General features: G+C 23.8%; 1 protein-coding gene across 1 annotated transcript; it reads left to right on the plus strand.

Moving 5' to 3' along the window:
- Positions 1–4,037: 4,037 nt before the first annotated feature.
- LOC112592102 (alpha-tocopherol transfer protein-like) lies at positions 4,038–12,578 on the plus strand. The gene is made up of 7 exons (XM_025336087.1): positions 4,038–4,177; positions 9,373–9,515; positions 9,749–9,905; positions 10,502–10,757; positions 11,560–11,670; positions 12,082–12,187; positions 12,269–12,578. The coding sequence occupies exons 2-7, from the start codon at positions 9,383–9,385 to the stop codon at positions 12,322–12,324; spliced, it is 819 nt and encodes a 272-aa protein (XP_025191872.1). The 5' UTR covers positions 4,038–4,177; positions 9,373–9,382; the 3' UTR covers positions 12,325–12,578.
- Positions 12,579–16,324: the final 3,746 nt, after the last annotated feature.

A 16,324-nucleotide genomic window follows, 5' to 3' on the forward strand; every position in this document is an offset into this window, starting at 1 on the left:
GTATAAAATGCATACAATTTTGTAGAATAAAACGTAGAAAATTATTTAAAATACAAGAATATCTATTTATTAACATTAATTTTATGTTTATATGTCACAGTATGTAATATATGTATGTATAATATTATATATATATATAAAAATAAAATTTAAACCACATGAGTAGGTTTGTGACATACAATTGCCCTAATATTACAAAAAATTATATACCAATTATTTAACTTTTTTAGATAAAATTTTGTTTTGGTTGAAAAGAGAAGAGAACGATTTTGGTCGAAAAGGGAAGGGTATGTTTTTGGTGAAAAACAGTCTTGCCCGTCCATATCCATTGTGTTCGTGTGACGTGATTCGTGATTATTGATTTCAAATTTTTCCAATCATTAACATATAAATAAATGAATTATTGATTTTAGAAAAAAAAATATTGATATTTTAGTAGGCATCTACCTATTAAATATAATTTATTATTAGGTACTTAATTGACATTAAATCGATTAAAATGATTAAATAATTTCGTAGGTATATCTTGAATAATGAACGCATAATATAGGTAATTTATACTATTTCACATACCTAATCATACCCATAGTATTAATCACGTGTTTACCGTTTTTATTGTGTAAATCATAATATAATGTTTGATTTGATCCGGACATTTTTATTGGCTATATTATTTTATTTTAGTTCATATATTATACGCGTAGGCGCCAGAAATCATTAGAGTACCTATAAATACTCATTACATATTATTTTCTTTATTAACAAGCCTTTATGATGTTTAAAATGATTAAACTTTGATGTATTGGTTTGAACTAACAATGTTTTATTAGTTAGTGCATTTTTGTGAAAAAAACGTTTGCCCTAACAAATGTATTACACATCATAAACTCATGTACATTAATAATAATAACATTATTATAATAGCATAATAAATACAATAGGTCAATAAGTAGGTACCTATATGATAGACACAGCATAATTTTAATGCTCTGCGTTTATTAATAAAATAATAAATAAGTATATTGATATTATAGGTACACATTGTGTAACAGTGTACCATAACAGTTTAGGTGTTATAAGCGGTAACACGAGCACACTTCATAACGATGATATAAATACAAGAAAGTATATAATATAATAGCGAATAAATTACCAACTTGAGTGTTATTGATTTTATTATTACCAAAAATTAAAATAATTAAATTTGATAACAAAATCATTTAAATAAAGCCAAACGTCGACGAAGAAAATATAGGTGCAAGCGTACCGGAGAGTAAACATTAAAAATGTAAATATAGTAAATTTGACCGTGACACTGAGGTCAGTTTAATAGTTCCTTAATTTTATATAACTATATGAGTAGGTACCGGGCTGCTAGAGCATCCATAGCCACTGCAAATAATAGGTATCTATAACTATTTAACATAATATACTATATACTTCGTATAGATCACACGTGTCTGTTTATATAACTACCTAATTGCCGCTATTAACATAATATATTCTTCTAACTGAGTCGTTATAGATTTCGCCAATGACGTAAATCGAACCCAATTTCTGGCGGTGCAGAGGCATATTATATTCTCAATCTATAATTTCCGGCACACCGATAATCCAACTTCCTAAGTACAATCCTTCCTAATAATAAACTATATGTTTTCCATAATATATTTATTTAAATAAAAAAATAAATTTGGTTACCATAGGGTAGATAATAATCTAATAATCTATGGCGGTTACACAATTTTTGAATATAGATAGGTATAATAATAATTTAATTGATGAGGTCTAATACATGCACGAAAATTACAATTTTATATCTGTTTTTGTATATATTACACAAAAAAAGGTAGCGACAAAATTAAAAATAATATCATAGGTATTCCAATGATTTTCTGGTGGTGCAAAAACCTGGCGGTGATTTTCTGGTAGTGTTTCATTAAGAACGCCGGATTTAAATTATTGTCCAGTAATTTTTTTTTCGCGAGTTGGCTGACCTGTTTTTTTTTTTTTTTTGTAAATATCATATTATAAATATTGTATTCCATACATAAATCGGAGTGTGTATACTTCATGCTCATATAATTTTTTTGTTCTTAATATTTAATATTAATAAAGTAATAACGAAATTAAATCCGGCGTTCTTAACGAAACACCTCGATGAAAACACAAATGATACATTTGGACAACCCAGTGTACGCCACTGGATTTCGAGAAAAACTATAACATCTCGTATAAATATTCAAGTATTACGAATTTATTGATTGAATTTATTAATTTATTGAAACGTTTATTTTTAAGTTGATGAGCGTCTCATTTTTATGATTTTTTCTTGCGGAAATTCAAAGATACAGTTATAATTTGAATTTAACATTTTTAAGATTTCAGATATTTAAAAATAAAAATAAAGAAGATTTTTTTCTATAACGGTTTATTTATTTTGTTATAGATATATCAAAAAATGTAAATCGTAAAGATTTGAAACTTTTCGTAGTTACGCAACGAAATGTTCAAAGTATTTTGGTACGTTTTTAGTTATTTATATTTTATATCCCAAATTTATTTACATCACTCTAGAGTAAGTATCTACGTCGATATTGATTTAGAAGCCAATAACATGAATACATCATGGTAAATATTAAATAGAAATTAAAAAACAAAATATATCATGCAAAGTTTTTGACAAAAAATATTTCGAAACTATTCAGTCTGTGATAGAAAAACAAATTATTAAGCATCCTTAGAATTAAAGGGGGACATACAGACTATTTGTTGTATTTAATAATTTATTGTTAAAATATAAAATTTAAATTTAACACACCCTTTACAATGACATGCTTAATTGTTATAAAAAATTACAGTAGAGTTTCAAGGCTGTTTTTGTTGATATTTATTTTGCTAACTTTCCAACCATAATGACAATTTAGTACAACGAATTATCAATCAAATTAAATTATATTATTTTATTTTATTTTTTTGCTTTCGATTATATAATTCTTTGATCGTAATACAATTCACACGCAAATGTTTATATAATCTATACTTGCTAGATATTTTAATTTCTGGGTTGACATTCTTGTCGAAGTCTGTGGTACTTTTTTTTTTAAGTAAATCTCACTAAAACCATTAATTATAATACTGTGTTTATTTTAGTTTTCATAAAATTTGTTTTTAAATAAATTATATTATCTTAGAAGTTTTAGTATTGCACATTTCATGTATAATGGAATTAACATGATATTATTTATAATATTATTTTTAATCTTAGTTTTTGCAACACAGCGATTTTTGTATGGTTTCTGATGAATCTGCTAAAAATACTTCTTCTTGATAATCATTAACATGTATAATTTTTACGTTAATTTGTAAATAATTAACTATTACACTAGGATTTCGAAATTATTGTTATTTAAATTTATCATAATATAATATTGCGAATATGTTTGATAAAAGTTGTATACACTTTTATTAAACTCAAAATAATAAGACAATAGTTAGAAGAATTTAAAAAATAATATATTTAAACAGCCAAAAAGATATCAAAAAAATTGCTAATTGTTATTTATTAAAGTCATATAGAAACTATCACTAGTCCCGTATTAGCTACTACTTACAAGTCTACAGTATCGATTTATTATTATTTTTAATTTTTAAAAGGTTTTTATTATTATGCATTTTGAGAATTATTGACTCCAGAATTACGGAGTGTTTTAATTCAATAAAAAAAAAAAAATATTTATAAATAATTTTTTAGTACAATAATAACATGACGTGTTTATTATATCAATAGTCTATAACACGTTGTTTTCTTACATAATTTTTGATTAGTTTATCTGTGTAATATATAAAAATGTATGATAAGTAATTGAATATATTATATATTTTAATTTTTAATTCATAATCTATAAAATAATAATAAAAAGCAAGTCTGTTTAATATAGTGACATAGTTTTATTTTCTATCAATTCAAAGTTCATTTGTTGGTACAGAAAAATGGTGTTTGATTGAAGATTATTAAATACATTAAGCTATACCTTTATCTCTACCATGGCATTTAACACACAACCGTTGATTGAGAGTATTGCACACTGCATAAACGTATTGCAGTATTGTAAAGTGTTTGTTTGCCAGTTACTTAACACCTATTACTTTTTGTCAGCACCGTCGAAATTTAAAGGTAAATAAAATAGTCAAGTTATCATCAATATTATTATATTAGGATATTTTATTAATTTATTGGTAATATAGAGTTTGAGTTATTAAAATTCGATTTTTTTTTTATAAATTAAAAAATATTAAAAATATAAAATTTTGTTTATTTTTTCTAAAAAGAAATTTCAATCTATGTACACAATTAATATAATAAGTAAATTAATTAACGTCTGAATAATAAGACTTGAAAACATACGAAGGAAAGGAACATCTATCAATACTATTTCACAATATTTTTTATAAGCCTTTAAAGTTGGAATTTCACCATACACACTCTAAATAACGTACTATAATACAACAGACTACTGTGTTAGGTTTCTAAAATATTGTAATCTAATAATCTATACATTTTTATTGCGCGTTTTTACACTAAAATCATTTTTTAATTGATTTTAGAATAAACATGTTTAGGTACGTCGTTTAGTTGTTATATTTAATTTTTCATTGTTATATGTAATAGGATAAGGTATCTTATATATAAATGACATAGTTGAAATCGTAACATAAAATATAATATTATTACACTTAGTGTATAATTATATAAATTTGGAGTAATTATGCCTACAATTGAGGGTTCTAGTCTCATCTAAAATTATAATTATATACCTTTTTTTTTTTTTTTTTGTAGTATTAAAAATAATTTATTACTTTTATTTATTTTTTGGATATAAGTTGGATCTAATTCCAACGTCCATAAAAAACTTATGAATGCGTTACTGGCAATTGGTTTATTTCATCTTTGAATTTAATACACCGTGCAATAATTATATCCACTTATTTTACAAGTTGTTTTTCAGTATTTGTTGACGTCTAGCGATATAAGTGCGTAACTCTAATATATAATTATTTTTTATTTGAAATAAAAATAAAAATGTTTAAATTATTACGAAAAATTATTTAACGTCATTGCAAGTTATAATAAGAATAGCAGAGTCGAACATTATATACTTTATTGTACCTGCTATAATCACGTTTAATGTTTAAATAAAATTGTTAGGTACACGTACGCGTATAATGTATAGTATTATACGTAGATATCTACGTATAATATTAAATGTCTATAATTACTCTATAAGCTATAATCAGACGAAAAAGAATATGAAACTACCGTAATATCGTGGTTGTTTTTATAATTTATAAATATTATTTAAGTATCTACGTCACAAAATTATACTATTATTGTGTCTGTCGTAAATAGAAATATAAAATAGTAAAAAAAAATTCACGAAGATCTATAATTAATTAACAGAGTATTCAATTTTTATTAAAAAAAGTGAACAAAGAGTTATTGACAAAAAAAGTTACTATTCTCATATTTTTGAGCTACTGTTCAAAAAATATCGAAAAATATGTATTCTTATTCAGTACCTACTAATAATGAATAAGGCTATATGTAAAACGTTTTAGAAAATACCGTTTTCTTTAATTTATAGAAAACCAATGGTAAATAATGACGGAATATTTATCACTAAAATCATATTTTATCCATTTTTATGATTAGATACGCCAGATCTTCGCAAATTTGTTTTTACTGTGTTTTACATGTGAAAATGTGAAAGACGGTGGTAATTAAAGTTTTAATAAGTTATAATATACACTTACATACATACACACAAACTAAATTGTCTACTTTAAATTGTTTTAATATCAAATTCACAAATTCATGACATTCAACTATTACAACTGTGTGGAGAAATTCGAATTTTCCACGTAGGACGGAGAACGCGCGTTTACGTCCTGTGTACTTTTTTATTCACAGACTGATGAAGTGATGAATAATGATTGATGAGTGATGTATCTATATGAGGTTATAGAAACGTGACATATTTGTCCATACTAGCACTATTCTATAAAATTATACGTTGTACATATTGGCCACAGGGTGATTCTTTTAGCATAAATAATGTTTTTGGTCTTTTGTGTTAATGGTCTCATAATTATTTTAACTTTGAACTAATTATGAAATATCGTTTAAAAAGATAAGTATTATATTTTTGAATTTTTGAATTGATAATATGAATAAATTTTTAATTTCACGTCTCGAAGCAAAATATTTTTCTGAATACTTTTATGTGAATAAATTGAATTTCGAATGAGTAGACGGTCTATTACCTAAAGTTGTAACTTTTTGAGTTTAAATGTGGAATAGCTCATTGTAACTAATAAACTGTTTTTTAACTTCTTTAAGAAATTTTCAGAAAAAATATTCTGCTTTGGAATACGAAATTAAAAATATGTGCTTTTATTCAAAAAAGTAATAAACTTAAAACATTATTACTATTAAAAAATGGTTATAGTATTATCATATTTTTTATGATTTAAAATTATGTGAAAAGCATAAATATTTTTAAAAATAACTATTGTTTTCTAGTAAAAACTTTCTCCCTGTATATAATATATATTACATGCACAGATAATTACAGCATAATATTATTGTGTACAATACACACGTACGACATAAGACATATTTGGTAGTGTTGACAGTGGATTTCCTTAATTAAGAAATTAAATCGATAACTAAGACGTAGTTATATTTCAGCATGACGTAAGAAAATTAAAATAATATTTTTTAAACCTTCAAACCTATACTCTTATTATATTTCGTTGATATTTGTTAATGTGTTATAATCGTATTGAATTAAGGCTGTTCTGTGGCAAAGACTACAGGTGTCAAGTTTCTGCATATTATAATATAGATGCTGTGAGAAAATGACTAAATTTGCATTTGTGCTTATTAACTTTATACGAGCTTGGCCGTCCTTGAAAATTATCGACGTTTAAACCAAATTGTATTTTTTATTGTCATATTTTCATTACAGCTATTGCTTATTTCGCGAAAGTATTATATTTAGTGTAATTAAAACACGTCTCAAAGCATATCATGCCGCGGGAACGAGTTGATTCAGTAATTTTTCTTCTAATGATTTATCTTAATAATTGAGGTCTCAAATTAGGCTTTGCAAAATCTCACAATTGTTTTTCGATCTCTTTAAAGTAATATTAATAGTTGTATTAATAATCATTAAGATTTTAATATAATTACTTCATTATCATTACCTGTTTTACAAAAATATAAATTTATATTGATTTTAACTTAAATTTATGCTGTGATGAAAAAAAATGTACTTTTTAGTTTTTTTCAACGGGTTCTTACACATGTTATATAGATGACCCTGAGTTTTATATGTGTTATTACTATCTTTATAATTATATAAATTATGAATAACTTACGAGTCCGTTTGACGGTGCGGATGGATCGCGAATTTTATATCTTGTGCCATACATGAAACCGGAAATGATTATTTTATATTATAATTATAATGGGTATAATACTTAAGTAATTTAACAGTATACCACTAACCGGTTAAAGTATTTTTTTTTATTTTAACCTTTTTAACTATATTCATGAATCTTGATTTCAAAACGTAGGTACTTTATAGTTATTACTGCAACTTACCCGGAAATATATTATTTATAAACAATAACAAAATTAAGACTGTATACACCGGCAATTGCAACTAAACATGCCTATAATTATTATAATTATGATAAAAATTGCAGCGGTACAAAACTCAATTCTTTTCGTTATTATTATTATTGTTGTTTAGTTTTATTTTGGTAAAATCTAGCGAAATCTCGGAAATACTTTATAGTTTAAGTCTCTTATAGTATTTTTAATTTGTGTAAAACTTGATAATTTTATGCAAGATGTTTTCTTAAGATTTTATACTGAGTATTTTTAATTTACTTTCTATAAATGTTGTTAAATATTCGCTTATTTTTTTATTAGCGTTTAAATTTAAATTTTTAAAAATTCGCCAAAGTTCTAAAATTTTAACACACGTATGTTTTTGGGCTATATATAACTATTTTTATGTATCCTATATCTGCAGATTCTTCTTCTCGCACGTTGTATTAATGGATTAAGAAGAAAATGAATACTGACTATTTGTTATTTTAATCGTTAACTGGAAAAATAATACTTATTCTGAATACAAGGTGGGTATGCGTAGGTAGTCGCGTTTGATAAACGTTGGATTATAGATACATTCAATAATTTAATTTTTAATCTTTTTATACTTTTAAAATATTTTCTCAGATTCATTAACTGATTGTCTTTTATTATTTGTATTATTTTATATGAATTATTTATCAATTTAGCTAATAATAACTGATAATTAATACAAACTTATAAACCTTTCATTTTGAAGTTTCAATGTTTAAGTATAATTTGCGTAGATGCGATTAAATTTTTTGTTTAAATAGTTGTTCGAAGAAATAATAATGTTACTAAAGGTGAATTTGTTCTTTTAAATTTTATCTATTATTAGGTTATTGACCGCGTAAAAATTATCTACAAAAGTATTAAATATTAATTGTTTAATGTTTTAAATGATTATTGTATATACCTACGTTATTTTATAGTTTTTATAATATAATTTTTTCACAAATAAGTAAATTGTTTAAAAATATTCTTATTATAGTTGATACAGTTTCAAATTTAAAAAAACGTAGTTAGAATGCTAAAAAAATGTGAAAATCCGTGCATAAGTTAAAAATTAAAAAAAAAAAAACCTATATATATTGTTTTGCTGCATATTTACGAAAAAAGGTAAGAAAATTTAAGTTTTTCAAAAATTCATACAATAATAATTCTTTTATACAGTTAAGAACACAAATCAAATTAAAATTTTGTAATAAATATTTTCATCATTAAACCCACTGTATATAATATAATTATATTAGTATGTGTTACTTTATACCTACCTGAATACAAATTATCATTTAGATTAAAAGAGTAATTTCTTGTTGACATTAAAAGTACTATAAAGTTACTATTACTTGTTTAAAAAAAAAAATTATTATTGATGTATAAAATATTATAACTTGACACACAGTGTTTAACTTGTGAACGTTAAATATGTTATAATACAATATAATATTGTGTTCAATAGTAATTATTATGGTTTAAATAAATATCTATGTATATTTTATACAGTATATATTTAGAAGAAGTCAAAAAATCTAATTACGTCATTACTTATAAGTTTATCAACAGCTGTGTACAATTTTAAAGTTTTACTTTAATGTTGTCGATATGTTTGTAGAAAACAATAAGCAATTACTTGTGATGTAATCGATTTATTATAATTATTTAAGGTCCAACAAAATGTATCAACCGGAAACAAGTTACGAAGAATTTCTGAAGTCAGAACAAGAAAAGTATCCGGAATTAGATTTGAAAGACATCGAAGAGCTAAAAGAACGATTGAAAGCAAACGCTGACTTACCTCCTATACGAGGTACGGTTTTATAGATTAACCTATTGCAGTATTGGAGCAACTTAAAATAATTGTTATACTTGTTATAGAATTAAATACCTAATAATAATAATAATTAATATATAACCCAACCTAATACAATATTATGATATATTTATCTAATTCGTTATAAATTTAAGTATAAGTACGTAAAAGTTTTTACACATTTTCCGATTTTCAATTACCTAATTTGCGTGTTTGTCGTTTTTTTTTAGACAAATTAATCGTCATGTTCCTCCACAGTAGTTATTTCGATGTCGATCAGGCGTACAAAACAATCACTACTCACTACAAGTACCGTAAAGAACTGCCACAAGTTTTTGAAAACTATGATCCGTCGTCTGAAGAGATGAAACAGGTATTCGATAATATGTAAGTACTATATTACACGGCTATTGGCTATATCCTATATAGTTGTATATAGGTACATTAGGGATTTTTAGAATACCACACATGTAAATTAAAATATAATCTAAGTTTACATTATAGTTATACATTAATAACTTCATAGCTCTCGAACTTAGATCTATTATGTTATAAAATAATTAGAATTAAAAATTATAGATTTATACAATAATTAAAAATGTCATAACAATTATACATAGGATCGGCCATCCAAAATAATTGCATAATTTAAGACATTGAGTAGGCAGAAAATGTCGTTTTATAATTATTTTCTTACTTTTATAATATTTGACTTAAGCCGTTTAACACTTTATTATTGGAATTAAATGATCGACTGCTGTTGTTTAAAAATATATATTATTTATTTAAACTTAATATGTTAAAAAAGACATTTTAAACTATGAGTACCTATATTATACGTAATTATTATATTACGAGTATAATACACTTATATTAACACTGTTTCTACAGAGCTCGCGATAGACTTATTTACATACAGTTCTTCCATATTTTTACTTGTTCAAATAACGGACATTAATTTTTGGTTTATTTTTTTTACACAGGAGCATTTGCATAGTGTTAAATCCTAGTACTGGCAAACAAGAGCGCCTTCTATACACAAATTTTAAAAATACCGACCCTGATGAGTACGACTACGTGCGTTGTTGTAGATACTTTTTTATGATGTTAGAATATTTAATGGTTACAAGTGGTACATTTGAAGGTGTGGTATTAACAATGAACAGCAAAGGCGTATGTTGGCGGCATATCACCAAGACGCCGATGAATACATTGAAGAAATTACTTGGATTCGTACAAGTGCGTAGAACGAAAATGTTTGGTTTTAATATTTTTTGGACCATTCCAATTTCTATAATTTATTAAATAGTAAATACTTTAATATTTTAATGATTATAAAAAATTAATATTAAATTACCATTACTACAATTATTCTGCAAAGTGATGTATTGTATAATATGCAGGCCACGAGTGTAGTCTATATTAGTTTGGCCTAATGCCGGTAATATGTCGTATGTCGTGAGTTTAGAATTAATCATATTAAAAATGCACTACTATAGGTATCACTAGTAAATAATAATAATGTAAATAGGTTATTAATTATTATTATTGAAGTCTATAACAATTTTGGAATTCTTTAACATTCTAAAAAGTATATATTGTTAAAATATAAATAACTATTCTTCTTGACCCTTTATATTATAATTTATGCACGTTTTATTTATCATGAATCATATGAAAATCTAAAAATTGTAAGGCTATACAGTTATATGTCTTAGTAATTATGATCTTAACCTGAAGTGAATAACCAAAACGAAGACGTAGTTTATATTGTTTTATGTATAACCTATAACCTTATGACATACAATATTTAATTTGTAAAAAATATATGTTTAGTAACAATATTAACTTTGTAATTCACATCAGGGACTATATTCTACATTGTTTTAAATACATATATAGCTATATTAAGATATGTTGGCTTTTTGAAAAATGAAACTTGTAATAAAATATAATAATATTAGCTGGAAACAGATCATGTTTAAGAAAAAAAAATGAAAACCAAAAATGTTAACTTTATTATGTTTGTTTTGTTTTTAAGGAGGCACTACCGGTGCGACTTAAAGAAGTGCATGTTTTAAATTCTGGAACGATAATTAGTATGTTAATTAATATAATCAGACCATTTATGAGAAGTAATCTTTTAAACCTGGTGAGTACTCAGTCGTTTTTATTTTATTTTATTCATAAATGCTGGACAAGCGCAAAAATACAATGTCAAAATACGTATGCTATTGTTTTTAATATAAAATTTCTTATTTTGTGTGAGAGACAAAAATGAATAAATCAACATTAATATTTTTATTTGAGTAGGTATATAAAATATATTACAATTTGTTAAACATACACTAAATTTATGATATTTACAAGTAAAAAAATAAAATACCATATATAATGCACGAAGAAGCACACAAAAAAATGGAATAGAACGGTAGTATCGATAATTAAATAACTAAATCTGTAAAAATTACTTTTAATCGTACTGTAAATATAAATATAGATTAAACATTGTATTTGTGCTGTGATCAAATTTCATACTCGTGAGTTGTGTTTTGTGTTTTAGCTAAAAGTATTTCCAGAGGGTTCGAAAGACATTTTCAATCACATGCCCATCGATATAATGCCGCAAGAAATAGGGGGAAACGGAAAATCACATTATGAATATTGCGGTAATTCAAATCAATTTGTTTTATGAAGCACGACTATGTATAAACTTCATTTTTAATCTCTTTTTATTTTTGTATTTGCAGAAGAAACGTATAAACAAATGCTTTCTGCTCGTGATTTTTTTTTGTCTTTGAATTAGTACTTAAATTTCATTTCTAATAATGGGCTAACAAAGAAATGATATATGATACATAGTGCGGAGTAAATATAAATACATTATTAGAGTATCTTAAAATTTTTAGTAGATATTATAAAACTTATTAAAAACAATTTGATATAATATTTATAATGGGTCACACAAACGTCTATCGGAGTTCAATGAATTATTAAACAGGTACTTTTTGTTTAAAATGACAAAAAATGACCTGTTAAATAACATTTTTTTAAATATTGTGTAGGTATATTAAGTTACAAATATTATTTAATGTATCTATTTTAAGGTGGTATAAAATGTAATTTGATTCTATAATTATTATAAATTATAATAATTGAGATATGTATACTTTTTTAATAATTTTATATAATAAAATAATTAATTATAAATGATTATATAGTTGGAATAATAATAATAAAAATAAAAACTTAATAAACTTCACTCGTGTATAAAGTTTTGTTGTAAAATTCTTAATGAAAAACATTTTATTTTGGACGATTGTATTAAATTTCAAAAATAAAATCATGATGGGAAAAACAAGAAATAAATAAGTCAATACATTCATTGCTCAGCTCAAAAGCTTATACTGTAAGAATAAATATTCCTATATATTTTTATATATTGACTAACTAAAATGTTTTGTTTTCAACAGCAGTTGAATTAGTGGCGGTGTCATGATTTTTTTCTAGGTAGAGACAATGTGAGGCCAACAATTATAAGGTAGGGCCACAAAATATGAGATTTAAACAAAAAGTTATAAAATATACATAAAAAATATTCAATTTGAAAAATAATATTATATAATTTTTTAATTTATTAATCTAAATTACATACAGACTATACAGTGAATTAAAATACAAACACCATTATTTTTTGCTTATGAAAAGTGAGAATATTATTATGTCTGGCAGGTCCAGGTATATTCAGATTTTTTTTTTTTAGCTACATAAAATGTTTTATTTGATTCTTAGTGGAACGAAAAATAGTTGAATTTACAATAGTAGATGTTTTTTCTGACGTCTTGTTTAAGACACTATAATTTTCAATATTGAGAATGGTTTTTGATAGAAAATTGTATCTTATATTTTACTTCAGGTGTATTATAAAGTAAAAAATTCCCAGTACTTAATGACGATTACTTACAAGAAATAATGAAAATAGAGAAATATTTATGCAACACTATTTATCGATTGACGTCGAATGGTTTGTACATAAATGTAAATTATTATCACGATTGAACCTTATAATTACATAATTAATATCCATATCAATACTTTTATTCACCTATGTTCAACGTATACTAACAACTAACTACTGTGTATACTGTATGCTTACATAATGCAATCTAAGATAATTTTTTTTTTTAATAAACCGTAGCTAGAATAATGGTTAAAATAATAAGCGCTATGTTAAACATTTTAGAGTATTTAATATTTATTTGAAAATTATAATGAATCAACTAGTTTAGCAGGTGTTTATATTTTAAATTAACATAAACTTTGAAGTCAAAATATTTCTATGAAACAATGTTATAATGTAATGTATACTATATTATAGTTTTAAAGTATTAAACTCAATATTAAAATTTTCATGAAGGTTAAATTAATAATTAAAATAAAGTATGAAAAATCTCAAATATTTTAAAAAACATGTAACTTTTCAGCCTTGATAAACATACTCGTTTAGCAAGATTTTATGTCATAACTTTCACGCAAGCAGGTAAAAACTGAATTGATTTGTTTAAATAACCTGAAGTTAAAATTATAATTATCAGTTTGATTAAAATTGGTAATTAAATATTTAAATTATTATTTTTTTTTAAAAATTATTCTAACCTGTGTTAGATGGCACTTCAGCCTGTTTACATATATTTTATTTTGTTAGTGAAAATTATCACTATGATTACTTGATTACTTATTGTAAATAAACTTGTATATATTGTAATTTATTTTTAATAATAAAAAAAAAAACTTATTCAAAACTAAGTATGAACTAATTGACAATAGTCTTTTAATTTTAAAATTTATACGTGGTTTAAAATTAAGAACCATTACTTAAACATAGTATTTTGCTTTAGCGACAATTTTTTACGTTTATCGCAATCAATTTGAAATTGTGTATTGAATATTTAATTACAAGGTACTTGCACAATAAATCCATTAAAAAAAATTGTTATGTTAACTCATTGAATATAAAATAAATTACAAAATTACATATTATGATCAGTAGCACAATAGGTATCTGGTATGTAGATAAAATATATTGAACGAGTGTTTAGTGTATCTAATATTTAATTTGTCCATTTTCGTATTGTTTATGTTTTCGGTTACGTCCGATTTGAATAAGTATATAGTAAAGTAAAACTAGATTTTGTATTAATTTTAAATAATGATTTACATTGCAAAGTTGCATACTCGTTAGAAAAATAAAAAACTAAATAATTATTACTATCCAAAATAATTTGAGGAAGAACTGTTATTTTTACTTTGGAATATCAATTTTTGTTGAATTTTTAACTTCAACAAATGTATAAAAAAGTTTTCATCGTATATTTTTGATATTTTCAACCGATCAAATTTTTACCGCTTATTGATTGCTAGTATAAATATTTGGTGAACGTTTCAAGTTTCCAAGGTTATTTGATTATAAATTACAACTAAAAAAACTAAATCGATCTTTTCAAAGTACCTATATTTAGTACATTTATACTGCAACAGGTTAGGTATTTATATCTTACGCGATAAACTACTCGTAACAAGTCTATACGTTTTTATATTTCATAGTTTTAATATTTATGTTTTCAACCATGGAGAAATACGATTTTGATTGTAACTTAGTAGATGTAAACAAACATGGCTTCTGTAGAATATAATTAACAATTCATTTTTTTTTTATTTTACCATCATACAGGGTGATTATATTGCAGTACAGCACTAAAAAAATATAAACATTATTTTCATTTAATATTTTGTTTTACTTATTTTCTTGTTAGGGAACTAATTAATTATTATCACAATAATATGTTATATTGTACCTAGTATTATAAAATTATAATTGTTAATGAACTATTTTCGAATTTTTGTTTTGTATTTTATATCATATCCGTTGATTTTCATAAAGATAAAACTTATATTCATGGGAGATTTTAATTTTGATTCTTCTTTAACACGGTAGAAAAAATTAACTTTTGCCCAAAAATATTTTAAAATGAGTTGTATATAAAAACCTATCTTATAAATATTATATCCATAATATATATATCTAAAATTATCGCTTCGACTTCCTGATGTTTTTCTGATCACTAATAAAAAAAAAAATTGCTTACGTATTGTCAAATAAATAATAAAGTTAATTCCAGCTCTGCAATTACTACCTACCTAGTACCTACGAAAATGTCTGTACAATAATATAACAGACATTTTTAGAACGCGAAACCATATTGACAAAAAAACTAAAACAAGAAGTTTCCCTTGATATTGCACACTCAATATCACGTAAGTGTGTTTATGTTTATTTTATAATATTAGTAGCTATTTAGAGTTATAAATGTGTTTATTTTTATTAAATATACATATAGATCAAAATTTTAAATCAACTTTATATTTAATATTTATTGATATTTTTTACCTCAATGTTTATTATTTCTATTTATCTATTAGACACCAACTTATTAATTTAGATAATTTATTAATAATAGTCTTTTATTAAAGGTATTGAATTAATTACAATATTATTTTATTTTATCTTTTAGAATGATATTTATTTTAATTTCCATTATGGCCATTGGGCAGTGAGTAAATAAATAAATAAAAATTAAATTATATAAATATAATAAATTACTATAAATAAATACTATAAATTAAGTTTTAACGTATAACTCTGTTTACAAATTAAGTATAAGGTGATTAAATAAATTAACATATTAAAGGAAAAAATCAAAATTATATAAGTGGCTATTACAATAACATATAAATACGGTTTATTG

This window comes from Melanaphis sacchari, unplaced genomic scaffold, assembly GCF_002803265.2.
Source record: "Melanaphis sacchari strain LSU unplaced genomic scaffold, SCAv2.0 Contig157_pilon_pilon, whole genome shotgun sequence".
Classification (NCBI taxonomy): Eukaryota; Metazoa; Arthropoda; class Insecta; order Hemiptera; family Aphididae; genus Melanaphis; species Melanaphis sacchari.